Genomic DNA, 27,206 nt, shown 5'->3' on the forward strand with positions numbered 1-27,206 from the left:
CCCAAGGCTTGCTTGGGATCCTTCCCGAGGCTGGCGCTCAGATCCTTCCCAAGGCTTGGCTCTGGGATCCTTCCCAAGGCTTGGCTCTGGGATCCTTCCCAAGGCTGGCGCTCAGATCCTTCCCAAGGCTTGGCTCTGGGATCCTTCCCGAGGTTGGTGCTCAGATCCTTCCCAAGGCTTGGCTCTGGGATCCTTCCCGAGGCTGGCGCTCAGATCCTTCCCAAGGCTTGGCTCGGGGTCCTTCCCAATCCCCCTCTCTTGCCGGAGCCACTCCCCAGCCACCTGCGCTGGGGTTAGTGCAGCTGTAAGGGATTGTGTCGGAGCAGCAGCTGTGCCCCCGGGGAGCTGTGGGTAATCCTGTGCTGGGCTGCCCCACACTGCTCTGCCAGTTTGTCCTGCTCTCCTGAGAGCCCCCCAAATGCACAGCTGCTCCAGGCCGGGGGTCCAGCTCCCATCCCCACATGCCATGGCTGCCAGCACCTCTGCCAGTGTCTGCTTCCCTCTTGTCACGGCTCCAAAACACCTGGAGAGCAGCAGCGGTGCTTAGGGAAGAGCAGAGGGTTCCCAGGAGCCCCTGGAGCCACTCGTGCCCCTCTGAGGGGCTGTGTACTCCCCTCTGTGCCACTGCCAAGGGTGCTGGGTGCCCCAAACCAGCCCCCCGTGCTCAGCCATCACTCTGGCTCCTCTGCCACCCTCACGTGCTGCCAGCTGGGGCCCAAGGAGTGTTTGGGGGGGCAATGTGCACCCCTGACATGATAAAACAGTCAAACCCCCCCTCCCCAGGCAGTTACTGCCCTGCTATGGCTGTGCCCTGCCCAGTGCCCCAGTTGGGTGCCCCGGTGGGTATCCAGGCTCTGTCCAGAGGCTCCAGAAGGGTCAACGTGGCACTTCCAGCCCCTGCTCACCATCCCTGCAGCCCCCCAGGGCGACATCCTTATATCCCTGGTCATCCAGAGCCTCTGGAGTGCTGCCAGGGGATATTCACAGCCCAGATGTGGTGGGTCCTGCTTGTCCCCTGTCCCCAGAGCTGCTGCCTTCTGGGTGCACCCATGTCCAGCTCCCCTGGCACCCGGGGACAACCCTCTGACACTGTGAGCCCTGGAGGAGCCCATGGGTCTTGTGTTCACCCCTCTGGTGTTGTGGCATTGAGCAGCACTCAGACAACCCCCCCATGACTGAGTGGAGGGTGATAAACCTGCTGATCCCCTGCAGATGGCTCAGGGGGCAGCGAGGCTGCTCCTGCCTGTGCCACCCCCGGATCTGTGCCCACAGCCACCACCGAGGTCAGTGCTCGGTGCCATGGCCATGTCTGTCCTCCCTGGGGTGTGGGAGATGCCTTGTTGACATTGGAGCTACTGAAGGTCACCTGGATGTTGTTCAGTCCTGGCAGTCCAGGGACTGGTGCCATTGTGTGCAGCAGCAGAGGAGCAGCATGAGGGGGAGAGGAGAGGAGGTGCCAGGTGGGGCCCAGTGACATGGAGCAGAGCACGGGCACTGCCAGCCTGGCCGTGCCAAGGTCCTGGCACTGCAGAGGGGCAGCCAGGCTGGTAAGGGCTCCTTAGTGCTGGTTTTGCCAAGAAAAAGCTGAATCCATCCATTTTTAGGAAGGAAAAAGGATGCTGCCAGGGCTGTGCTGCTGCCAGTGTGACAAACACAAGCAGTTGTGCTTTTTATTTCCTTCTTCCCCTTAATTGCATCCAGGCTGGATGAGAGGGATGCAGGGAGGCTGCTGAGGAGCCTGGGGCTGCAACCAGACCCCCTGTCCTGCACCCACAACTCCCTCCCGGGATAACCAGCCCCATCATGGCACTTTGCATGGGATCCCAGAATGGTTTGGGTGGGAAGGGACCTTAAAGCTCATCCCATTCCAGCCCCTGGCACAGGCAGGGACACCTTCCACTACCTCAGGTCGCTCCAAGCCCTGTCCAACTTGGCCTTGGACACTTCCAGGGATGGAAGCATCAACCCATGTCAGGCTGCACACCCAAACTCCTTCCAGGGAGTTGTAGGCACCACCTGGGCAGTGGGAAGGCTGAACCTTGGCTGGAGCCTGTCCTGGCAGCCCCAAAATGCTCCTGTCCACAGCAGTGACTGGCTGGTGGCTCTTGGCAGCTCCATGTGGCTGTGCTGCTCTCCAGTGCTTTCTGGCACAGAAGAGGTTGCACATTCCAAATTCAGGAAGGGTTCATACGCCAGGGAAGTCCTGGGTGAGGACTTTGGTTCTGCAAAGGCATTAACGGGTCCTGACAACTAATCCCATCATCACTCTGTTTATTGATGCCACTGTCCAACAGATCTGACACCACTGGGAAGGAGCCCAGTGTGCTCCAGGGAGTTGGTGTCACCACTGTGGCCACAGCCGGCCCTTCGGATGCACCCACAGCCCAGCCTCAGGAGGTGCAGTGAGGAGAAGCTGGATGACAGGGAGCCCAGCTGGTGGGACAGCAAGATGGACCCTTGTCCCACCCCCTGTGACACGTGGTGAGGGACCCCACAGTGAGGACCCGGGACCTGGGACATCTCCCACAGGCAGCCCCGAGCTGGTCAGGGCTCTTCTCAGAGCCAGCCCAGGACCTGCTGCGTGGCTGAGGCAGCAATCCTGCTGCTCCTGCCACTGGTTCAGAGAGCAGAAGAGCAGTTAAACACACCAAGAGTCTGTGCTCAGGTCCATGGTGAGCCCACAGCACCCACGGCCACACCCCCCGCACCACGATGCCCTCGGTGCTGCTCTGGTGGCAGCAGGAATGCCGGACCCCCGGGAGGACTGAGCGCCAGGAATGAGTGTGTGGAGGAGCCTTGCGGAGGGGTCCTACCAGAAAAAGGGTCTTTTACTGCAACTAGAATTTTATTCTATTGTATAATTCAGGAGTGCATCACAGCCCCGCGAGCCAGGCAGGCACCTACCAGCGCTTCCAATCTAGACACACGCAGAACCTCCTCATTAGCTGGACCTGTTAATTACTCACCTCCCCCCGGCCGGAGCTCCTTGGAGCCACACGCTGACGAGCGGCTGTTGCGTCCCACCCGGAAAGCTGGGACATGGCAGCACCTCTGCAGAGCTCCTGGACAAAAAGTGACTGTGCCAGAATCAGCCTACAGAGCATTTAACTAAAAACAAAACAAAACAAAACAAAACAAAAAAAAAAATCTTGCCCACCCTAAGGTTGCTTATCAAAAAAAAAGTTCCTCCACATTTATTAAAAAAACCCAAACAGTAGATTTAAAAAGCAGTTACGAGTCCTACTCCGGCAAAACACCCTGTACAGGTTTCTTTTGTTGGTGGTGAGGATTCCCCCTAAATCAGCTGCTTCTGTTAATTTTATATATATATAATCTTTTAATTTTGCCGCGCATTGCTTGCTTTAACTCATTAATTTATTTCCAATCAGCCCAGTCTCCACCAGACCAGCGGCGCTACCACACAAAGCTTCCTTGATGTCCATGCCCTGAGCTGGGGTGGGGGGAGATGGATGGAGGGAGGGCGGGAGAGATGAGTGGAGGAGGAGGAGGAGAGGGATGGAGGGATGGAGGGAGAGAGGGAGAGGAGGGGGAGGAAGCCGTGGGCAGCCCCTCACTCTCCCATGTGCGTCCTCAGGTGGTACTTGAGGGACTGCTTGTAGCGGAAGCACTTGGTGCACTCGGTGCAGGGGTAGGGCCGCTCGCCGGTGTGCGCCCGCTGGTGCTCCAGGAGGTGATGCTTCTGCGTGAAGTTCTTGCCGCACTCGGCGCAGTGGTAGGGCCGCTCGCCCGTGTGGATGCGCTGGTGCTCCAGGAGGTGGTGCTTGCGGATGAAGCCCTTCCCGCAGACGGCGCAGGCGTGCGGGCGCTCCCGCGTGTGGATGCGGTAATGGTTGGTCAGCTTGGACTTCTCGCTGAAGGTCTTCTCGCACTGGCTGCACTGGTAGGGCCGCTCGCCGGTGTGAGTCCGCTGGTGCCGCAGCAGGTGGGAGGGCCGCGTGAAGTTCTTCCCGCACTGGGGACACAGGAAGGCCATCTCGTTCTTGCCGGCGTGGATCCTCTGGTGCATGAGGAGGCTGATCTGCAGGCGGAAGCTCCTCCGGCACTCGCCGCAGGTGAAGGGCCGCTCCCCGACGTGGGTGATCTGGTGCTTGCTGAGGCTCGACTTGTGGCTGAAGCTGCTCTCGCACTCGGAGCACTTGTAGGGCTTGCCGGGCGGCGGCGGCCGCGCCGGGGGCTTGAGGCCGTGCTCGGGGCGCCGCGGGACCCCCACGCCGCGGCGCGTGTGGCTGCGCTGGTGCAGCAGGAACTGCTGCTTGTTGCGGAAGCTGAGGTCGCACTCGTGGCACTCGTAGGGCCCTTCCTTGAGGTGGTTGCGCTGGTGGATCATGAAGTTGATCTTGAGCATGAAGCTCTTGCCGCACTCGGGGCAGATGTAGGGCCTCTCCCGCGCGCGGTTCCGCTGCTGGGCGCTGGCCGGCTTCATGTCCCCGGAGTCCCTGTCGCAGGCCGGCGGCTTCCTGACGCGGGCAGCCAGGCCGCGGGGCTGCCCCTTGGAGCTGCACTGCGCCTCGCAGCCCAGCGCGGCCTCGTGGCCGGCGAACGGCGGCGGCTCCGCCCTGCCCGAGAACATGGCGCACGGCTCCAGCGCGTCGGGGTCGTCCTCCTCCTCCTCCTCCTCCGTCTTGATCACGATCCCGTCCTCTGAGGGGGAAACAGCGACAGCGTCAGGGGCACCGGGTGTGACAGGGTGGCCTTTCATGCACACAGGGGGTGCTACAGAAACAGCTGCTGCGGCTGTTGGGCCCTGCCTGCCCTGCCCCACCACCCAGATGTGATTCAGCTGCAGCCCCCCAGCGCTGGGAATCTGCCCCTCGTTGTGGAGTTCAGAAAAACCACCTCTGAGGGTGCCCTCAGACCCTCCTGCCAGGACATTGGCAGCTCCATCGTGCTCCATGTCGGAGATAGAAGCGCCATTGGTTTGTGTCGGCTTGTGCTGCCGAGTGATTCCGGAGCAGCTCCACCTGCTGCCATTTCACTGGGATACAGCAGCACTCCGGCACAGCACGGCTCGACGGACACACAGCACCAGGCTGGCAGTGTCCAGCTCTGCTCCTGGCACAGCACACCCGGCCTGGGAATGGCCCCTGCACTGCCTCCCTGTGACAGGCACAGCGAGAGACCCCCCTCCTTCCTGGAGTGACCAGCAGTGGGATGGATGGATGGATGGATGGAGGGAGGGAGGGAGGGAGGGATGGATGGATGGATGGATGGATGGATGGATGGATGGATGGATGGATGGATGGATGGATGGATGGATAAATGGATAGATGGATGGATGGATGGATGGATGGATGGATGGATGGATGGATGGATGGATGGATGGATGGATGGATGGATAAATGGATAGATGGATGGATGGATGGATGGATGGATGGATGGATGGATGGATGGATGGATGGATGGATGGATGGATTGATGGATGAAGGAATGGATGGATGGATGGACGGACAGACGGACGGATGGATGGATGGATGGATGGATGGATGGATGGATGGATGGATGGATGGTGGGATGGATGGATGGACGGACGGATGGATGGATGGTGGGATGGATGGATGGATGGATGGATGGATGGATGGATGGATGGATGGATGGAAGGATAAATGGATAGATGGATGGAGGGATGGAGGGATGGATGGATGGATGGACAGACGGATGGACGGATGGATGGATGGATGGATGGATGGACGGATGGATGGACGGACAGATGGATGGTGGGATGGATGGATGGACGGACGGATGGATGGATGTCAGGCTCCCTCTTGTTTCACCAACGCCAGAAGTGAGCTGGTGTTTTTGTTTGGTGAGACTGGCTGTGACAGGGACACATCCCAGGGACACATCCCAAGGACACATGTCAAGGACACACATGGGCAGCGTGTCCCGAAGAAATCCACAGTGGATTCCTCACATCACCCCGTGCTGGACTTTGAGCCAGGCCTATGTGCTCTTCCAGGAACAGGAAGCTGAGATGTATCAAAGCTGTGGCTCCCCTGGGGAAATCCGGGTCCTCCTCCTGTCCCTCTCCACTGTGGACTCAGGAGCTCGGCCCCTCCATCCCACTCAGTGCCACCACAGCTCCTGCTCAGCCCAACCAGCCTGGCCCCACACCTTGGACAAGGACCAGCTCCAGTCCCACTGGTGGCTTGGCTGGTTTCCCTTTACAAACCATGAGCAGACCACAGGATTCCCAAGGCAGAGCTGAGGCCCTCAAGAGCCCAATTCTCTCCTTCTGGTTTTTGTCACACCACCACAAAGCCATCAGGAGAGAATCCACCATTCCCAACCTCCCATCTCCCTGCTCTCCCATTTCCACCCTCACAGCAGGTCTGCAGGATCTGGCCTCTGTGTGCTGCCTACCTGGCAGAATTCCATACATGAAAGGCCTGGTGCCATCATCTCATGTCTCCACTACATCACCTCACCTTCCCCTTCCCTCCTGGCAGCTCGGATGCCACGGAGCTCCTGCCACGCTCCTGCCTGTCCTGCAGACCTGCCTGAGTGTCCTCCACGCTGGTGGATCCCCCAGGACCTGCAGGACCCCTCACCTCTAAGCAGAGCCACTCCTGAGCCTGCTGCAGCCACAAACTTTCCTTCTGGAGCTGGTTCTGGGGAGATTTAACTCCTCCTGTCCCTCCAACCCACTCCCCACCTCTCCCCGACTCCCCCAGCCCCAGAGCCGCGTGCTGAGGGCCCACCTGTGCAGCTCCCGTGGTGCACGATGACCCTCTGGATCTCGTTGTAGTCGGCTCCGTACTCGGAGGAGTCGCCCAGGCTGGTTCCCGGGAGGTCCCTCGGGGGGGACACGGAGCCATAGGGGCTCTCACAGGCGGCCTCCTCGTCCGGGCTCTGGAAGCTGCCCTCGGACTGCCCCGACATGACGTGCAGCTCAGGGTTTTCAGGGCTGTCCTCAGGAAGGAGCTCCTCCGTTTTGATCACAACCCTTATTCCAGCTGCAGCAAAGAGAGATTCCCACCCACCATCATTCCCAGGAGCCGGGAGGAGAAACTGCTCACAACCCTCCCTGTTGGCTCCAGCCACCCATCCCACCCAGGGGTTTCATCTGCTGCTCTCCCTCCAACCCTGCCCTTCTCCCATCTCTGCCAACCCTGCCCTTCTCCCATCTCTGCCAACCATGCCCTTCTTCCATCCCTGCCATGCTCCTGCCCCTCCCCTGGGATGCTCCACAGGCACAGGGAACTTGCTCTGCCCACCTGGGACTCGGGGCCACAGCTCAGCACCCCTTGGCCACCCCACACCCCTGGCTGCAGCTCCCTGTGGGATGAGGATTTTCCTCTTCTTATTGGACTTAACTTCAAAATCCTTGTGATGGAGAGCATGGGGAGGGGGTTGGAGTGACCCCACATCCACAGCCTGGCACCAGGGACAGGAAGTGGAGCTGACCTCTTCTAGGACACCTCCTTATCTCCTTATCAGCCCCCCTTATCCCAGAGCAGGAGTCACTCTGGAACTCAGGATCCCCAGTGCCCTCCTCCCAGCCCAGCCCTGCCCTTGCAGAAACCCCTCAGTGCTCCATCTCCCTGTGTGCAGGATGGGAGCAGATTTCCCTGTCCAGGAGGATGGTCCAAGGATAAACCCAGGTACACAAAGAGAGGGTAAAGAGGATTTGCTGCGTGGATGGGCTTTCCCAGTGGGATGCCATTCTCCTTCCTTGCTGGGCACACTGGCTCCCTGAGGACCTGGTCTGGTTGCAGATGCCTCCCTTGCTGATGGCTCCCAGTGCCCAACACTCCAGGCTCCTCTTGCCCTGGTTTATACATTGAGCTGTACCTGGACATCAAATCTCTGATCTGCCAAACTTATCCTCTTCCTAGGCAAGGTTCCTCCTGACAAACCCCAGAGCCACAGCTCCCAGCAACACCTGCTTTTAGCCCAGTGATGAGCAGCTCCTTGGGACACAAGCAGGGCTCCCCTTGTGCCAAGGTCTCACCTGCTGTGGCATCAGTAATGATCTCACTCTCCTCCAGGTCCTGCTCATTCCTGCTCCGTGTTTCCTCTCCTTGCTCAATCTGAGACAAAACCCCAGGTTTGGAAATTGCATAGTCTGTTGAGAGACAGAGGAATGGAGAGAGGGATTACTGCACTGGGAATCTAACACCAGCTTCCAGCTCTCCCCAGTGCCTGGGGGACATGGGAAGACACTCGGGAACAGCCAGAGGGTCCGTGGGCAGCAAAATCCTGTGTTTTTCTGATGGGGTTTTAGAACTTCTCAGACAAATCCTGGCTCTCAAGCCAAAAGCATTTCTCAGCTCCCAGCAGAGCTGGGATTTCTCCTGAACCTCCACAGGAAATGCCCCAAAGCACAGATCACATCAGACAATTTTTCCCTCTGCAGAAGTTTCCTCTAAGAGGGTGCGTGGGCTGGTACCCACTGCAGACCCAGAACATCAGGGAAGCCCTTCCAACAGCCACGGAGAAGGTGCTGGTTTCTCCAGGTGCAAGAGGCTTGGGAGGTCTCCAGCCCACCTGCCTATGGAGATCCCCCTCAGCCAAGACAGCACCACGGCACAAACTGGGAACGAACCCAGCCTGGAATCCTTCTGTGCTTTTAAGTCTTTAAAATGGGACATTCTGGTCTCATCCAAGGGCATTTCCATGGAGGGGCCAGAAGGAGCCCCAGAGAACGTGCCCCATATTTACCCAGGGAGATCAGCGACTCGTAGTTCCCCTTCATCACATTCTTGTACAGCTCCTTCTGCCACTCCTCCAGCTTCTCCCACTCCTTGTTGTTGAAATACACGGACACGTCGTCAAACGTCACCGGCACCTGGACCACAAGGGCACTGGTTCAAGGGCTGCCTCTGTCCCCAGCAGTGTTACCTCCAGCCAGGCCTCAGCTCCTCCACTGCCACCAACCAGCTGCTTTTTGCATTTGTAATAACCCCTGGGCAGGTATTTCTATGGGATTAAAGGTCTCAGCCAAATGGATGGTTCCCAGAGCTGAATCCAGACTGGGATTTCCCCAAAGGACCCCAACCTCCTCCTCTCAGTCTCTGCACTCTGCAGAGTGATCAGGCTTGGACAGACCATACAGGAGAGAAAACCTGGATGCTGGGCTGGACTCATCCCTATGGATGAGCTGATGTAACCCCTGGATTCAATTACCCCCGAACTCCAGGGAAAACTCTGCCTAGACCTGCAGGGCTGCCCATTATCCTTAGTTACTGTGTGCCCACTGGGCTGGAGCAGGCCATGGACTCCCAGCCTGTTTGCCAGGGAGCAATTCCTAAGGACAAACCCAGGATGTGCAACCTGTGCCATGTGGGAATGCAGCTCTTCAAAGGAAAAGGTGGTGCTCCATCTCTGCTCCCTGACTGCACTAACGGGGTGCAGGGCCTGAGCCCCCCTCTTCCCAACCCTCTCCACTCTCTCCAGTGTCATTCCCTTTCCCATGTTCCCTGTGGGCCCACCTGCACACCTTCCTCTAGCAGGAAGGTCATGAAATTTAAGTAGGGACTGAATATTGATGGTGGGCTCCTTCCAGAGCTCAGCTAAGCCCAGGGAACTCATCTGCCTTCTCCAAATCCCAGAGCTTTCTCCTTCCCCAGCCTGGGAGACTCTGCAGCACCAAGGTGGTCAAAAAGAAAGAACCACTAAATCTGCAGGGGTTTTGTTCCAATGGTGGGGAAAAAAAAAAAAAACAACAAAAAAGGTGTAAATGGCTCCTGGGCTGTGCAGAACTAAAACCTCCAGCCTGAGCACCAGGATGTGTCCCTGGTCTGTGTCCTACTGTATTTTAGTCCCAGAGGAGCACAAGCTGGGAAGGAGCAGCTCCAACAGGGAGCAACTCACCTGTGCTGGGGCTGTCCCTGCTCCCCCACCCCAGTCCTGCCCTCAGTGGGCAGTCTGGCCTCACCCCAGGACACCGTTACCTTGGGGACCTCCCCCTTCCTGCCCGGGGGCAGCCGCAGGATCCAGAAGTTCCTGTTCTTCAGGAGGTTCTCCATGTTCTCCAGGCGCCGCTGGAGCAGCCCGTACTCCTGGATGAGGGTGCCCAGCGCCGCGCACTTGCTCTCCAGCTGGTTCCCCAGCTCCGCCGCCGTCTTCTCACAGTCGATCAGCTTCTTCTCCGCCATCCCCGTGCGGCCCTCCAGGTCGAGCAGGCGGGTGGAGTGCGAGTCCACCTTCCTCTCCACGGCCTGCACGGCCGTCACCACGGTCAGGGACAGCTCCGCCGTCTGCGTCTCGCGCTCCGAGGTGCGCTCGGGGCCGGCCGGCGGCCGCAGGGGCGAGGGGCAGCGCGGCGGCCGCACCGGCTCCGGTGCCTGCGGGCACAGTGGGGCGGGGTCAGGGCGGGGGGGACCCCGGGGGGACAGGGACCCACCCCGGGGTGATGGGGATCCCCGGGGGGACAGGGACCCCCCCCGGGGTGATGGGGATCCCCGGGGGCACAGGGACCCACCCCGGGGTGATGGGGATCCCCAGGGGCACAGGGACCCCCCACTGGGGTGATGGGGATCCCCAGGGGCACAGGGACCCACCCCGGGGTGATGGGGATCCCCAGGGGCACAGGGACCCACCCCCTGGGGTGATGGGGATCCCCGGGGGCACAGGGACCCCCCCCTGGGGTGATGGGGATCCCCGGGGGCACAGGGACCCACCCCGGGGTGATGGGGATCCCTGGGGGCACAGGGACCCACCCCGGGGTGATGGGGATCCCCGGGGGCACAGGGACCCACCCCCTGGGGTGATGGGGATCCCCGGGGGCACAGGGACCCACCCTGGGGTGATGGGGACCCTCTGGGGGAACAGGGACCCCCATGAGATGATGGGAACGCCCAGGGGGACAGGGACCCATCAAGGTGATGGGGACCCCTGGGAGTACAGGGAGCCCCATGAGGTGATGGGGACCCCCGGGGTGATGGGGACACCCCAAAAAGTGATGGGGACCCACCCCAAGGTGGGGGACCCTTGGGGTGACAGGGAACCCCCGTGAGGTGATGGGGATCTCGAGGGTGACAGGGACCCCCCAGAAGGTGATGGGGACCCCCAGGGTGACAGGGACCTCCCCCAAGGTGATGGGGACACCCTCAGGGTGACAGGGACCCCGCTGGGGTGATGGGGACCGCCCCTCTGGGTGATGGGAATGCCCTCGGGGTGACAGGGACCCCCTCGAGGTGATGGTGACCCTCGGGGTTACAGGGATCCCCTCGAGGTGATAGGGATTCCCAGGGTGACAGGGACCACCCCCCAAGGTAATGGGGACGCCCTCGGGGTGACAGGGACACCCCCAAAGGTGACGGGGACCCCCCACGGGTGACGGGGACTCCGCGGGGGGGCCGCTGCAGAGCCCGGGGGCGGCGGGGACGTCCCCGTGTCCGCGCTAAGCCGCTTACACGGGCCCCGTGCCGGTCCCACGGGACGGGCAGGACCCGCCGCGCCGGGGCCGGGGGGAGGTGACAGCGCGGGGCCGGGAGGTGACACTTGGTGGGGGGGAGGCGGGCGGTGACACGGGCCAGCCGAGCCCCGTTGCCATGGGCACGGCGGGGGGACACCCGGGGGGCTGCGGGCGCCCCGTCGCCATGGGGACCGGGCGGTGACAGGGGCGGGGGGCGGCGGGGCCCGGCGGCGGGGCCGGAGAGCGGGCGGGGGGGGTGCGGCGGCCCGGCCAGGCCCGGCCCCGACGGCAGCGCGGGCGCCGCCGGCCGCGGAGGCCCGTGCGGACTCGGCGCGGCCCCGCCGCCCCCCCGGGGCCGCCCGCCGCGCCCCCGGCCGCGCCCCCGGTGCGGTGCGGTGCGGTGCGGTGCGGTGCGGTGCGGTGCGGTGCGGCGGGAGGGCCCCCGCGCTGACAGCGCCCGCCGCCCCCCGCCCCGCGGCCCCGACGGCGCGGCCCCGCAGCCCCGACGTGCGGCCCGCGAGGGCGCGCCGGGCCCGGCCCCGCGGCGGGCGCGCGTTACCTGAGCGGGGGCCCCCTCGGCCATGGCCCTTTGTTCCGTGCCCGGGGCCCCGGGGGCCGCGGCCGGCAGGATCCAGCGCCCGCTCGCCGCTTCACCTCCGCCCGCCGCCGGGCATCGGGCTGCGCGCGGGGCGGCGCGGCGGGGCGGCGGCGCGGCGGGGCGGGGCGCGGCGGGCCGGGGCGGGGCGGGCCGGGCGGGCCGGGCGGCGGCGGCGGCGGCGGCGGTGGCGGCGGCAGCTCCTCCGACACCGAGCGCGGCTCCGGCTCCGGGTCCGGCCCCGCTCCCGCTCCCGCTCCGGCCGTCCCGCCGCGCCGGCAGGGGGCGCTGTCACCGCGGGGCCGGGGGCGGGGCCGGCAGCGACAACAGCGCCCCCTGGCGGCCCCAAGGCAGCTGCGCCCCGCCCCGTCGGGGCCCCCCCGCCGGCACAGGCACCGGGATGGGGGAATGGGGGACAGTGGGGACAATGAGGACAGTGAAGATCCGGGCACTGGAGGGACTGGAGAGAACCTGGGGCACAGGGCGGGTCTGGAGGGACTGGGGGGAATGAGGGGCAGTGGGGACAGTGAGGACCCGGGCACTGGAGGGACTGGAGAATAACTGGGGCACTGGGGGGATCTGGAGGGACTGGGGGGGACAGTGGGGGAATGGGGAACAGTGGGGACAGTGAGAACCCGGGCACTGGAGGGACTGGAGAGTAACTGGGGCACTGATGGGATCTGGAGTGACTGGGGGGGACAGTGGGGACAGTGAGAACCCGGGCACTGGAGGAACTGGAGAGTAACAGGGGCACTGATGGGATCTGGAAGGACTGTAGTTGGACTCGGGGGGGGCAGTGGAGGACTGGGGGGAAATGGGGGACAGTGAGGACCCGGGCACTGGAGGGACTGGAAATAACTGAGGCACTGGGAGGATCTGGAAGGACTGGGGGGGACAGTGGGGGGACAGGGGGGGACTGGGGGAAGCGTAGGGAAGCTGGAGGGAACGGGGGGAATAGGGAGCCAGAGAGACTGGAGGGAGTGGGGGGAATAGGGGGCCAGGGGCACTGGGAGGACTGGGGGACAGTGGAGGACAGTGGAGACCCAAGTACTGGAGGGACTGGGGCACTGGGGGGAATCTGGAGGGACTGCGGGTGGACTGGGGGTACAGGGGGCACTGGACAGGGGCTGGGGAAACTGGAAGGGGACTGGAGGGAGTGGGAAAACTGGGAAGGGAGTGGGAGGACAAGGGGGACTGGTGGAGAGTGGTGGAAGTGTGGGAGAGTGGGGAGACTGGGGGGAATAGGGGGCCAGAGAGACCGGAGGGACTGGGGTAATAGGGGACCAGGGGGACTGGGGGCACTGGAGGGACTGGAGGGAATAGGGGGCCAGGGGCACTGGGGAGAATGGAAGGACTGAGCAGGAACTGGAGGACCGAAGGGATTAGAGGGAACTCAGGGGAGCTGGAGGGAATAGGGGGCACTGGGCTGGCAGGGGGGACTGGGAGTGATTGGAGAAGGACTAGGGGCACTGGGGGACTGGGGGAACTGGGAACACAGAAGGGACTGGGAGGACGGTGGGCACTGGGAGAGCAGCACCAGGAGAAACGGGGCTGGCACAGGGGACTGGGAGGACTGGGGAGGGGCTGCGGGGAACTGGGGCTGTTCACGGGCTAACTGGGGCTTCTGCCGGGGTAACTGGGCTGACAGGGAAACAACTGGGGGGAACTGGGGCTGGTCATGGGGCAACTGGGCTGGCAGGGGCGACTGGGGGGAACTGGGAGAGACTGCGCGGTACAGAGGCTGTTACTGGAGGAACTGGGGAGAGACCGGGGGAACTGGGAGGGACTGGGGCTGTTCAGGAGGGAACTAGGAAGAATTGGGGCTGTTCCCAGGGTAACTGGGCTGACAGAGGGGGTTTGGAGGAAACTGGGGGGAACTGGGAGTGTTCAGGAGGGAACTGGGCTGGCAGGGGGGACTGGAGGGAACTGGGAAGAACTGGAGCTGTTCCCAAGGGAATTGGGGGAATGCTGCAGGAAACGGAGGAACTGGAGCAGTTCCCGGGCTAACAGGGGGGACTGAGGGGTCACCGGGGGGTAACGGGGAGGGGGGGGGGCTGGGGAAGGGACTGGTTTGACTGGGGAGGGGGCAGAGTGAGAGGGGCAAGTGGGAGAGACGGGAGGGCACTGGGCAAGCACTGGGGTGCACTCGGTGCGCCCCGGGGTCGGCAGAGAGACCCCGGCGCGGCTCCCCCCGCCCGTCCCCGCCCCGTCGGGCCCCCCCCGCCCGTCCCCGCCCCGTCGGGCCCCGCGGGCTCTGAAATGGCGGCCGGAGGCGGCGGCGCCGCGGAAATGGACCCCGAGACCCCCCTGCCCTCACCCCCGGCGCCGGAGAGACCCCCGGGAGGGACCCCCGGGACGGGTCCCCCGCGCTGAACCGGACCGGACCCGACCCGCCAGTCCCGTCCCCTCCCGCTCTGTCCTTTCCCGTCCATCTCATCCTGTCCCACCCCATCCCTGTCCATCCTGTGCAGTCTTGTCATGCCCCTTTTATCCATCGCACCATGTCCAGTCCCATCCACGCTACCCTGTCCCATCCCATCCCGTTCCATCCTGTCCCATCCATCCATCCTGTCTCATTACACCCTGTCCTTTGCCATCTCACTCCATCCACCCTGTCCCATCCCATCCATCCTGTTGTGTCCTGCCTATCTTGTCATGTCCCATCCAGTTTCACCCCATCCATCTCACATCTTGTCCCATCCCATCCCATCCACACCCTCCTGTCCCATCCTATCCCATTCATCCTGTCCCCCTGTACCTTATTCTATTCCACCCACCCTGTCCCATCCTTTTCCTCCCATCCCCTGTCCTATCTCATCCTTCCTGTCCCACCTCATTCCATCCCCAGGCTATCCCATCTGCCCTGTCCCATCCCTTCCCACTCTGGCACACAGCCCCATTCCCAGGCCTGACTTTGGAGACCTGGGCTGACAAAGGGGGGAAGTTGGGAACACCAAACAAGAAGGGCAGCAAACCCTTGGGTTTGTGGAGAAACAGAGGGGACGAGGGGGACAGGATGAGGCACCCAGACTTGGGGGGGGGGGGTACAGGGGTGTGACAGCAGGTGGGGACCCCCAGTTAGGGACACCCCGCCCCGTCCTGGGCTGTCCCAGGGATCTGCAACCCCCATCCAGGAGTGACCCATTGGGAGGAGCCACGAGGAGCAGCTCTGGGATGGAGGGGGGTCTGTACATCCCAGTGCAGCCAGGGAGACTGGGATCCAGGGCAGGTACTGGGCAGAGGAAAGGCCTGATCCCAGCTGTGGGAGGCTCCATGTTGTCCCTGTTGAGATCTAAGTGTTTTGATCAGGTGTATTTATTCCCTTTGTTGTGATCAGCCAGAGCGGGATCAGGATGTGGCCGTGTCCATGGAGAGCACTGTCCCTGTCACCTGGGCTCAGGCCATGTGTGCAGGTGTGTTTATGCACACACAGCACACGTGTGCAACACAGAAAGACATGTGTGTATCCTCATGGAGTCCCCTTGTGCTCAGATCTGTGCTCAGCTCCACCGCTGGCAACCCCCACCAACCCAGATCCCACAGGATGCTCCTTCCCTGAACTCTCCCCTTCTCCCTCCTCCTCTTCCTCCCCACCACCCCCTTCGTGGGGCAGCTCCATCCCACCTGGGGGCTCTGGGGTCACTCACTCTGGCTCTTCAGGCACCCTGCATGGATTGGGGTGGCTGAGAGGCTCCAGCCTGGCAAAAGCCAAAGCCGGGATCTGTGAGTCACAAGTGTCACATCCCTGCAGTGGCTCCAACCCACAGGCTGCCCTGTCCACCTCCCACATGGGATCTCAAGGGGGAACAACCCCTTGGGCATTGCTGGAGCTCTGGGGGGAGTCTGTGGATTTCCCCAAGGGAGACCTGGGAGAGGGGAACATCCCCCTGAGCTGGGCTCTGGCAGGGAAGAGACACTGGGCTGTGGGGAGTTCCTGGAAGGGCAAAGCACCTCGTGTGTGGCACCAGCTGGGCATCCTTTAAGGTCCCTTCCAACCCAAATCATTCTGGGATTCCACAATCCCAGCTCCGAAGCAGCCACAGCCACTGGTGGTTCTCCCAGCATGGGATATCCCAGCTCTGTCCTGCCACAGGGCCTGGCTGAGGGAAGTGACTCCTCATCCATCCACAGCCCTGTGTGTGTGTGGGACAGGCTGGCTCATGGATCATAAACCCAAAATCTGCTTCCAGCCGAGGAAAAGGTAAGAACACGAATCCCAAATGCCAAATGCAGCACCTGGAGCAGCCTCGTTTGCCAGGCCTGGCTCCACAGATGCTCAGCTTGGCTTGTGCCATTCACCTGCCCCACAAATTACCTGGCAAAGCTCCCAAATAAGAGCCAGGAGCTGCAGGAACCGGCGAGAGGCTGCCACGGCTCATCCCACACGGAATTCAGAATGGAAACACTGTATTGACAGACTTTACAAAAGTTATTACAAAACACGGTCACAAAGCAGCAGCTGACGATACACAGCGAAGAGACACCACGAACAGGCACCTCGAACAACACCAACAGCTCCAGAGCTCAACCAATATTTACACAAACGGCTGGAAAACTCCGGGCGTTTATCGCATACATTGAAGTGTTTTAGAGCAACTGTGAGATATAGTGTCACACCTTTCCTTGGAGTATTATCATCATCATAATAATTAATAATAATAATAGTTCATAATAATAATAATAATAATAATAATAATAATATACTACTTCTAGGTTAACTAAAAACCAAACAGCTCTTTACAGGGGTTAGGAGAAGCTGCTTTCACTCGTCTGACTTACCTGAGTGAGACCAAACCCAGTTAAAAAATAGTAATAAAATCACCTTCATTGACAGGAGTCCGTGTGTCGGCCCAGCAGCACCATCCCCTCGGGCCAGAGGGAAACTGGTGCCATCAACACCTTCCAAAGAAAGGAGACGTGATCCCACCACGCCTCCAACGCTGCCCTGCCCGACTCCTCCTGCTCCAATGTCCTCAGCCCCTTCTCCTGCACCTGCTTTCTCTCACCTTGCTCTTTGCCACACTCTCCTCTCTGCTTTTCCGCCTTCCACAAATCCTGTGTCGTGCCCTAACCCACCTCTCTGCCTGGCCTCTCTCCCCTTCAGCCCAATCCTGGCCTCGCAGCCCTTTGGGACACGGCAACACGACGGGAGCGGGCGACCAGCTGCCTGGGAATGGCACCTTCCTTCCTTCCCTCCCTCCCTCCTCGCGCCTCCAGCCTTGCAGTGAAACGAGTGGAAAAAAGAAAGCGAAAGCTTGTCACTCCTGAATATGCACAAAGATAGGTGGGGGAACACCTGCTAAATACGGGCCCCGGAGAATCGCTCGGGATTATTCTCTTCAGGTGAAATCCAACCCTGCTCAGGGGCCGCCGCCGCGGCGGGAGAGCCACGGGACGCCGCGGGGCCGCAGAGGTGCCTGGCCCGGCCGCTCAGAGTCTGTAAGAGGAATTCCTTGGATGCTTCACCAAAGCTTTTGTAGCATGACCACGTGGATTAGCTGCGATACAAGTCACCTGCCATCATGCTGCACCGTCACGGTCACCGCGAGCCCTCCCGCCCGGCCCCTCCTCGGCTACTGCGTAGTCTCTTTTTTCACGCAGAAATGCTTGGTTTGGGTCCCTGCCGACTCCAGGCCGAGCTGCGCCTCCTCCGCGGGCCGCGGGTTGCGCGAGTGAATTTTCTGGTGGCAATTCAGGGACTCTTTGTAGCGGAAGTGCTTCCCGCACACGGGGCACTGGTAGGGGGTCTCCCCCGTGTGCACCCGCCAGTGCTTGAGCAGGTGATCCCGGCGGATGAAGCTCTTCCCGCACTCGGTGCACTGGTAGGGCCTCTCCCCGGTGTGGATGCGCTGGTGGCGGATGGCTTTGGACAGGTCTCGGAAGTCCTTCCCGCAGTAGGTGCACGTCAGCGGCCCGTCGCCCTTCCCCGTGTGCAGCTTCTGGTGCAGGATGAGACTCACTTCCAGGCTGAAGCTCTCCTTGCACTGGGAGCAGGTGTACGGCCTCTCCACCATGTTGTTCACCTGGTGCCTGACCACGCCGTACTTGAATCCGGAGCCCTTGTCGCCGTCGGGGCGCTTGGACGGTTTGGAGCGGGAGGAGCCTTGGCCCTTGGGTTTGGATTTCTGCCAGGGGCTCTCGCCGTGCTCCAGGGACGTGCGGGCCTCCTCCCTGGCGTGTGCCTTCTGATGGGTGGCGAAGAGCTGCTTGTCCAGGAAGCTCTCCCCGCACTCGCAGCAGATGTACGGCCCCTTTTCCGCGGCTCCTTCCTGGGGAGGGTCCTTCTTGGCCAAGTCCCTCCTGCGGCGCACGGAGCGTCTCAGCCCGTTGCCCGCCGGGGTTCGCTGCGGCGGGTCCGACCCGCTCTGGCTCTTGCTGCTCGACTGCATCTCCTCCTCCGGGCTGGAAAAAACCTCTTCCCACTTCCCTGCCAACGACGTGGGAAGCTCCAAGCTTTCCGGACCTTCCTCCTCGCAGGGCTGTTCATCTGGCAGAGCAGAGCACTCGTCACTTGGTTATTTACACCACAATTCCCCCGGGGCACAGGTGGGCTCTGCTGTGCACACCCTGCTCAGTGCTTGGCACTGCTGTCCTGGGATACAGGCAAGGCCAAAGGGATTTGGCTTGGAATCACAGAATTGTCAAGGTTGGAAAAGGCCTCTGAGATCACTGAATCCAACTGTTCCCCCAGCACTGCCAAGGCCACCACTGACCATGTCCCCAAGTGCCACATCCACGTGGCTTTGAAATCCCTCCAGGGATGGGGATCCACCCCTGCCCTGGGCAGCCTCTTCTCATGTTTGACAACCCAAGAAGAAACTTCCCCACTATCCCACCTGCCCCTGCCCTGGCCCAGCCTGAGGCTGTGCCCTCCTCCTGTCCCTGTTCCCTGTCCCTGTCCCCAACCCTCCCCCCCGGCTCCCCCTCCTGGCAGGGATTGCAGAGCCAGAAGGTCCCCCTGAGCCTCCTTTTCTCCAGCTGAGCCCCCCCAGCTCCCTCTGCTGCTCCAGCCCCTTCCCAGCTCCGTTCCCTGCCCTGGACATGCTCCAGCACCTTCCTGCTCTCAAATAATATCTTGTGTATATATATATATATATATATATATATATATATATATATGTAAATAATCTAGCTATATATAACTGGCCAGAGGGAAAAAGTGGGTTCCTCAGCAGGAGGTGTAGCAGGACAGCTCTTGAGGTATAGGATAAAGGCAAAAAAAAAAAATTGTGGAAAGGGGAATAAAATTTCTTTTCCTCATGGGTTTGTACAGTGCCTGGGGCTGAAGGGTCTCACATGGTATAAACAGTGGCTCAAAGTAACTATCGAGGCTGAAATTCTGGAAAAGCATCATCCAGAAGAGCTGAGCTGCTTCTGGGAATGAAAAGCAAAAGCACATCCAGGCAGGGGACACTTCCCAAAGCAGCTCAGTGCACTCACATGTACCAGGGACCTCCATGCCCTCCTCTTCCTCAGAGCCCTCGTGGCTCTCAGCCAGAGTCTCCTCGTATTTACCCCACGAGCTCTCATCGGGCCCAGGGAAGAAAAACTCTGCGTGAGAGAAAACAACAGGAGTTACACTCCCACCTCCCAGCTGCTTTGGAGGATTCCAGGAGAGATGGAGGCATCGGGTGAGAGACAACTGGGAAAGCAAAGCCACCCTGAACCCAAGGACAGAGCAGACACAACTGCCCCATATCTCCTTCCACCTCCCCACCTGGAAGGACTTAAAAATCCTCAATGGTTCGGATCTCAACACCAGCGGGTCCCAGGAATCTTGTGGCTCACCACTGCTGGGGTCTGTGGGGGTTTCTCCAGCCTCAGAGTCCTCCTGATCCTCAGCGTTGGGATCCTCTCCCTGCTCAATCCGTGACAGCATGTCAGGCTTGGAAATGGCAGCGTCTGCAGGGAAAAAGAGGATCAGGATGTTTGCCCCACCCTCCTGGGAGAGGAACTCAAACCTTCGCCCACCAACCTTCCTTCGCTGGGGAATGGAAAGAGAGGCTTAGGAAGATGCTCCCACCCATGTGCACCTCTCACCTTGTGTGGGCCCTGGACTGAGCGATGCAGGAGCACACTCTGCTCAGGTGAGGAGCAACTCCCAGCCTGCAGTGTGAGGAGGAGAATAAGAAAATGCGTCCGCACTCACCTCCAGCCTTCCTGTCTTCTCCTCCCTAAGATCCATTGCAATGGGGACTTCAGCTCAGGGACAGCACCAGAGCTGCCAGCAGTGCCCTCCCCGTGTGGTTCCCTCCAGCCAGGACTGCTCCTCCTGCTCATCCGAGCCACAGGCTGCTCATGGATTTGGGGAAAGGGGACAATCACCATCTCCCCTGGAGTGGAGAGTGGAAAACTTCATTTCCAGACACATGTGAGTCTCTGGGGATTAAATTCCACCCCTGCTCTGGTGGATCTGTTGGCCTTACACAAGAGCCAATTCCCTAAACCTTGTTCCTCAAAGGAAGGCTTTGGTTAAAGCACAGACACATTTTTCTAAGCTCCAGGCTCAGATCCCCAGATCCTGTTCATTGGGATCATTTCATTCCTGTGCTTCAGGAGCAGGACACAGCACTGTTTGTAAACAGGAGAATGAGGGCAGTGTTTACCCCTCACCTTTTTCCCTGGTGCACAGGGACTGCAGGAAACCTTTGCTCAAAGAAATAAAGGAAGAAAGGAGAAAAAAACACCAGGACAAAAGGCCTGGATTGGGCAGAGCTGGATGGAGGGAAGTGGCTAAGCCTGCACTCGGCACAGGGAAGTGCCTGAGTACCAGGGACAGTGTCTGTGCTCCCACCCACTGTCCAGCCAAGGCAAGGTCATTTCTGAGAACATGTTGTGAAGGCAACATGTTGCCCAGAGGGAATTCCTGCAGCCAGGACTGGCAGGAGTGAGCAGAGCACATTCCTTCAGCTGGGAATGCTGTGCCCTGAGCTGCTGAGGGGAAAGCAGAGTTGGCCTCACCCACAGCTTCTCCCCAGCTCTGACCCAGCAACAGCTGGAGCAGGACTTGCTCCCTGGGGTCGGACAGAGTGCCCAGGCAGCACTGGCAAACCTATCTCTCATGGAAGGGCCCATGGAAAGGGCTGGAAGGACCCTCAGAGGCAGGGCACAGGCACCCTCTGCTGCCCTAAGGGGCCAGCAGGCTGATGCACCCAGAGCAGTGGATCTGTGGACCTTGGCGTGACAAAGGAACTCCCCTATTCCCCGGCTTTGCTTGCTCTGAGGGTCCTCTCACTTACCCACCTCCTCTTCCTCCTCACAGCCCAGCTGCTCTCCTGGCCACAGGGACCACCAGGGACGTCCTTCCACCCCTACCCTGAGCTGGTGAGGGCTGAAGTCACTGCCAGGGCTGTGTAACACCTTCCCAATCCAGCACACCCCTGCCCTCCCCACTCCTGCCAGACGCAGTGCTGCTTCCATCCGCCAGCTCCCGGGAAAACACGATGCCCAGGAGGCTCCAGGGACCCCCAGCCAGTCGTTACCCATGGAGATGACGGCCTCGTAGTTGCCTTTCATGATGTGCCTGTAAAGCTCCTTCTGCCACTCGTTCAGGCTCTTCCACTCCTCCTCAGAGAAGTTAAAGGAAGCGTCGTTGAAGGCCACTGGGACCTGCACAGAGAAGCACCAGGGGTTTGTTTCTTGTGTCAGGAAACACCTGGGGCTGTTTTCTCATTCAGTTCTCTCATTCAAACCCCTCAAGCGTCGCACAGAACAGTCCTGGGCAGGAGCACTCAGGTCCTTCCCACGCACCTCGTCCCTCAAGGGACACCACAGGGACTTCCCCTGTCCCCTTCTGTCACCTCCCCTGGGCTCACGCCAGGCACAGACTCCTTTTCACCTCATTTCTGACACAACTGTGCTGCTCATCAGCTCTGGACAGGCAGCAGGGAAGTTCCCAAAGCCCCCAGGCACAGGGGGTGGGTGACCCACACAATGCCACATGACTTGAACATGGCTCAACTCTGAGCAGTTTGGGACCCCCCAGAGCATTTGGGGGGATCACATACACATAATGAGGGGTGTGTAATTAACACAATGGGACCTGTGCTGCTGCTTCTCACCCAGTGCTGAAGGGAAGACACTGGGGGAGTCAGGAATTGCTGTTCAGCACTGCAGCTGCCCCAAAACGGGCTGTGAGTGCAGGATATGGGGCTGTGAGCCCAGAGACGGGGCTGTACAGGGTAGGACAAGGGTTTGTGAGCTCAGGATATGGGGCTGTGAGCTCAGGATATGGGGCTGTGAGCTCAGGGCACGGGGCTGTGAGCTCAGGATGTGGGGCTGTGAGCTCAGGATGTGGGGCTGTGAGCTCAGGGCACAGGGCTGTGAGTTTAGAATGTGGGGCTGTGAGCTCAGAGTGTGGGGCTGAGCTCAGGGCACGGGGCTGTGAGCTCAGGGCACGGGGCTGTGAGATCAGGATGTGGGGCTGTGAGCTCAGGGCACGGGGCTGTGAGCTCAGGGCACGGGGCTGTGAGATCAGGATGTGGGGCTGTGAGCTCAGGGCACGGGGCTGTGAGTTTAGAATGTGGGGCTGTGAGCTGAGGATGTGGGGCTGTGAGCTGAGGATGTGGGGCTGAGCTCAGGGCATGGGGCTGAGCTGAGGATGTGGGGCTGAGCTCAGGGCTCAGGGCTCCAGCCCAGCAGACGTGCAGCACAGCCCCGTTTTGCAGCGGGAGCACCGAACCGTTACCTTGGGCACTTCTCCTTTGGCCCCCGGGGGCAGCCGCAGGATCCAGAAGTTCCTGTTCTTCAGCAGGTTCTCCATGTTCTCCAGGCGCTTCTGCAGCTGCCCGTACTCCTGGATGAGGGTGCCCAGCGCCGTCCACTTGCTCTCCAACTGGTTCCCGAACTCCACCGCCGTCTTCTCGCAGCCGATGAGCTTCGTCTCGGCCATCCTCATCCTGCCCTCCAGGTTCATCAGCTGCGCCGCCTGCGTGTCCACCTTCCTGTCCACGGCCTGGATCTCGGTGACGAGCGTCAGGGAGATCTCCGCGGCGGGCAGCTCGGCCTCTCCGCCGGGGCCCTGCTCGGCCGCGGGCAGCGGCTGCTCCAGGCCCAGCTCCGGGGACTCCATCATGCTCTCCAGCTCCTGCGGGAACGCGGCGGGCACAGCGCGGCGCTGAGCGCGGGGACGCGCCCGCCGCTCGCGGCTGAGGGGAGGGGGGGGGCGGGACGCGGGTCGGCGGGTCGGCTGGGGGTTGTGCGGTGCTGCTTACCTGAGCGGGGGCCCAGTCGGCCATGGCGCGGGCGGTGCGGGCGGTGCGGGGCGCGGGGCGGAGCGGGCGGAGCGGGGCGGCGGCGGCTCAGCAGCGGCGGGGCGGAGCGGCCATGCCGGGGGCGCGCTGGGCGCTGGGAGCGGCGGGGCCGGCGGGGCCGCCACACAGCGCCCCCCGGCGGGCGGGAGGACCGCGCGCCGCCAATGGGCGGGCACGGCGCCGAAAGGGGGCGGGGCCACGCGGCACGCGCGCTCCCGCCACACGGGGCGGGGCCGCGCCAGGGGACCGGGACGGGGACGGCACCGGCACCGGCACCGGCACCGGCACCGGCACCGGCACCGCGGCCCGCCGGGACTCTGCGCCCCCGCCACGGGCACCGCCGGCGCCGCGCCCCGCCGCTCAGCCCTCCCGGTGCGGCATCGCCGAACCTCCCACATCCCGCCCGCCTGGGAGGCCTCGCACCGGGAGCGGCACCGGGAGCAGTCGCTGCCGCGTCCTCCCGAGGACCGGGACGCTGCCGGTGCCATGAAGGAGGACCGACAGCATCCCGTCGAGCTGGGTGAGGCACCGGGGCCATCCCGGCCCCGGCCCCGGTGCTGCCGGTCGTGACCTGGCGATGAGCGAGGCCAGCGCTCACCGGGGGCGGGAGGTCACGGAGTGGCTCCGGGGCCACCGCGGGCACGGGCAGCTGTGGGGGGGGATGCCAGCACTGGCCTGTTGTGACCAGTGGCATCACCGGTGGCATCACCGGCCATCCCTCCTCTTGTTTCCGTGACAGGTTACGCCGTCACCAAACCCGACATCCTGGCCGAGGTGGAGCGAGGGGACGAGGTGGTGGAGGTGGCAGTGGGGCACTGTGGGGAGCAGCAGAGCCCCCGGCCACGCGTGGCACCCTCCGGGCCCTCCCAGCGTGAGCAGGACATGGGGACAGGTGGGACTGGGAAAAGGGACCGAGCCATGGGGCAGATCCCACCGAGCAGGGGCTTCGTCCCGTGGGATTCCCGGTGAGGTCACTTCCCAAACGCTGCTGTCTCCACAGGAGACTGGCTGGGGAAGGAGGTGAAGATCGAGGAGGGGTCCCCCCCTCCCTGCTCCCCCCTGTCCCACCACACCGGCCCCGCCGACTTCCTCGTCCCGCTGCGGAAACGGGGCTGCAGCTGCTGCGGCGTCGCCGAGCCGGAGGTGACTCCCGGTGCCGGTAACGGGGGGTTCATCCCCTCCCTGCCCACCTTCGAGAGCCGCCCCTGCCGGCCCGGGGAGCCACCGCTGGAATGCGCCGAGTGCGGCCGAGGCACCGGGCAGAAGCCGGACCTGGTGCGGCACCGCCTGGCACGTGGCGTGGAGCGTGGCCATGCCTGCGGCCACTGCGGGTCAGGCCTCGCCAAACCGGCGGGCACGGGGGCCACGGGCAGCCCCCACCGACCTGGCCCCTGCGCCGGACGCACCCCGGGCACGCCGGAGGGGCCCACGGCGGCACCGCGGAAGGAGCGTAAGGAGCTGTCGCTGACGGAGAAGGTGCGGGTGCTGGAGATGCTGGAGGGCCCCAAGGTGTCGCAGAGCGAGCTGGCCAAGCGCTTCGGGGTGTCCCAGCCCCAGATCTGCCGCATCATCAAGAACAAGGAGCGCATCCTGAGCGAGTGGCACCGCAGCGGCGACCCCGAGCGCAAGCGCAAGCGGGAGGGCAAGGACGCGGCGCTGGAGGCCGCGCTGCTGCGCTGGGTGGAGGGTGCCCGTGCCGCCGACCTGCCCGCGGGCCGCCCGCTGCTGCAGCTCCAGGCCAAGCAGCTGGTGGGGGCACCGGGCCGGCCTGGCACCGAGCCCAGCATCGGGTGGCTGGCTCGTGTCGCGGCCTTCAAGAAGCCACCGGTGGAGAAAGGGGACGCGGAGCAGCCCACGGCCGAGCACTGGGCCGGCGCGGTGCTGCCCGGCCTCCTCCGCAGCTACGCGCCCTCCGAGGTGTTCTGCTGCGGGGAGACCGCGGTGCTGCTGCCGGCCGGCTGCCCCGGCGCCCGGCTCACGCTGCTGCTCTGCGCCAACGCCAGCGGCTCCGAGAAGGTGCCGCTGCGGGCGGTGGGGGAGAGCCCCCGGCCGCGCTGCCTGCGCGGCGTCAACCTGGAGCAGATGCCGTGGAGTTACCGCGCCGGTGGCAGCCTGGGCGGCCTCACCGCCGCGCTCTTTGCCGAGTGGCTGCGCGACTTCAACGAGGCCATGCGGCGGCAGGGCAAGAGCGTCCTGCTGCTGCTCGCCAAGCACGAGGCACACCCCTACCTCCAGCTGTCCAACGTCAGGATGGTCTTCGTGCCGCCGGCCACCGCCCTGGCCCAGCCCCTGGACTGTGGCATCGCCAACGACCTCAAGGGCCACTACCGGCGCCGGCTGCTGCGGTGGCTGCCAGTGGAGCGCGGCGTGGGGCAGCCCACCCTCCTGGATGTGCTGCACATGCTGGCACAGGCTTGGGGTGATGTGCCCCCGGCGCTCATCGCCAGCTGCTTCCGTGCCGCCGGCTTCATCCCTGAGGCCGGCACTGAGGCCGTGTCCCTCAGCCCGGCACATGGCCGGCTCAGCCGGGAGCAGCCGGAGCGTGATGGGCAGCCAGCAGAGGTGGATGGGGATGAGGGGATGGTGGAGGGTGAGGATGCAGCAGAACTGGCAGCTGTGCCGCCCTGCCCCTCGGAGCGGGAGGTCTGGCGAAGCCTGGCCACGCTGCGGCGGTACCTGGAGTGCCAGGCCACCTCGCCAGACCTCTTCCAGGCCTTCTACGAGCTGGAGGATGCGGTGCACTTGGTGTCGGCCACCGCCGGGCGAGCCCTCCTTGGGGACACCCCTCCCAGGCAGTGAGGGGGGCAGCTGGCACGTGCCCGGACCCACTCATGCCTGGTGCTCGCCAGGACCATCACCAGCCCGGCATGGCCACTGTCCCCTGCAGGTGTGCCGTGGGGTTTGCTGTGGGTCTGCGTGGGATCACCATGTGCAGGGGCCACGGAGCTGCTGTGCTCTGGGTGTCAGCCATGGCACAGTGCCAGGGGCTGGTGGTGGCAGCGCTGGGGCACAAACCTGCTTCCAGAACGTTCTCTGGAGGGGTGGCTGCTGCAGCCAGCGGGAGCTGGTGTGGAGCTGCTGCCAGCAGGGATTTGGCCTGAGTGGGGTAGTTGTGTTTGCCGTGGGGAGATGTGGGGTGATGCAGGGGTGGCCCCGTGCCAGGGACAGTGGCTCCTTCCCATGAGGGGACCAGGTGCCACCAGCTGCTGTCGCCACGTGGTGCCCAGAGGTTTGTAACAGGCATTAAAATGTTGGAATTCAGCAAAGTGGAGCATGGCTGGTGGGTGTCATATTTTACCATCACATCTGCTGGGAGCAGCAGGACCACCCCAAAGTCAACCCCAAACTCCCCCTTCCCCTCCCTTGCCCTGGTCTGGGGCACCACAGCCACTCCTGGGCCCCCGTGGCACCCCTACCTGTGCCATCCTCAGCCAGGTGCCAGGGAAGCAGCACCCAGGGGTGGAAGCAGCAGGGGGGACACCCAAAGAAATGCACAATTGCAGGTGGGAAAGTGGGGGATGCAGGAATAGGGTGCACAGGGGGATCCCCAGGGGGTTACACAATCACAGTGGGCAAAGAGCATCCAGGGACAGGGGGATGCAGGATGGGCTGCACTGGGGGATCCCCACAAGGATGCACAGTCAGGGGGGCAAAGAGCACCCAGAGTGGGGGCAATGCAGGATGGGCTGCACTGGGGGATCCCCACAGGAATAAACTGTCATGGGGGGAAACTCATACCCTGGAGAGGGTGAGGGGATGCAGGGGTGGGTGCACTGGAGGGGGACACACTACCCCTGGGGTACATGGGGTGAACTGAGGGGAGACCCCCACAGGGATACACCATCACAGGTGTACCTGCAGCACTTGGGGTGGGGGAAGCAGGGACTGGAGGCAGGGGGGATCCCCACGGGGTTACACCATCCTGAGGGGACCTGCAGTGCCTGCCAGGGCGGGACATGGGGATGGATCATCCCCGGGG

At 62.6% G+C, this 27,206-nt stretch overlaps 3 protein-coding genes across 3 annotated transcripts; 1 reads left to right on the top strand and 2 right to left on the bottom strand.

Annotated features, from left to right (window-relative positions):
- Nucleotides 1-2,261: 2,261 nt before the first annotated feature.
- Nucleotides 2,262-12,063, bottom strand: LOC139674179 (zinc finger protein 777-like). The gene is made up of 6 exons (XM_071560354.1): nucleotides 11,940-12,063; nucleotides 9,915-10,307; nucleotides 8,683-8,809; nucleotides 7,973-8,086; nucleotides 6,720-6,974; nucleotides 2,262-4,662 (listed from the first exon to the last, which is right to left on the bottom strand). The coding sequence occupies exons 1-6, from the start codon at nucleotides 11,961-11,963 to the stop codon at nucleotides 3,572-3,574; spliced, it is 2,004 nt and encodes a 667-aa protein (XP_071416455.1). The 5' UTR covers nucleotides 11,964-12,063; the 3' UTR covers nucleotides 2,262-3,571.
- Nucleotides 12,064-16,365: 4,302 nt separating this feature from the next.
- On the bottom strand, nucleotides 16,366-23,341 carry LOC139674187 (zinc finger protein 777-like). The gene is made up of 6 exons (XM_071560369.1): nucleotides 23,189-23,341; nucleotides 22,663-23,061; nucleotides 21,458-21,584; nucleotides 19,764-19,877; nucleotides 19,416-19,526; nucleotides 16,366-18,462 (listed from the first exon to the last, which is right to left on the bottom strand). The coding sequence occupies exons 1-6, from the start codon at nucleotides 23,210-23,212 to the stop codon at nucleotides 17,549-17,551; spliced, it is 1,689 nt and encodes a 562-aa protein (XP_071416470.1). The 5' UTR covers nucleotides 23,213-23,341; the 3' UTR covers nucleotides 16,366-17,548.
- Nucleotides 23,207-26,496, top strand: LOC139674180 (tigger transposable element-derived protein 3-like). The gene is made up of 3 exons (XM_071560355.1): nucleotides 23,207-23,747; nucleotides 23,967-24,119; nucleotides 24,228-26,496. The coding sequence occupies exons 1-3, from the start codon at nucleotides 23,714-23,716 to the stop codon at nucleotides 26,024-26,026; spliced, it is 1,986 nt and encodes a 661-aa protein (XP_071416456.1). The 5' UTR covers nucleotides 23,207-23,713; the 3' UTR covers nucleotides 26,027-26,496.
- Nucleotides 26,497-27,206: the final 710 nt, after the last annotated feature.

The sequence above is a fragment of the Pithys albifrons genome, chromosome 7, assembly GCF_047495875.1.
Source record: "Pithys albifrons albifrons isolate INPA30051 chromosome 7, PitAlb_v1, whole genome shotgun sequence".
Taxonomy (NCBI): domain Eukaryota; kingdom Metazoa; phylum Chordata; class Aves; order Passeriformes; family Thamnophilidae; genus Pithys; species Pithys albifrons.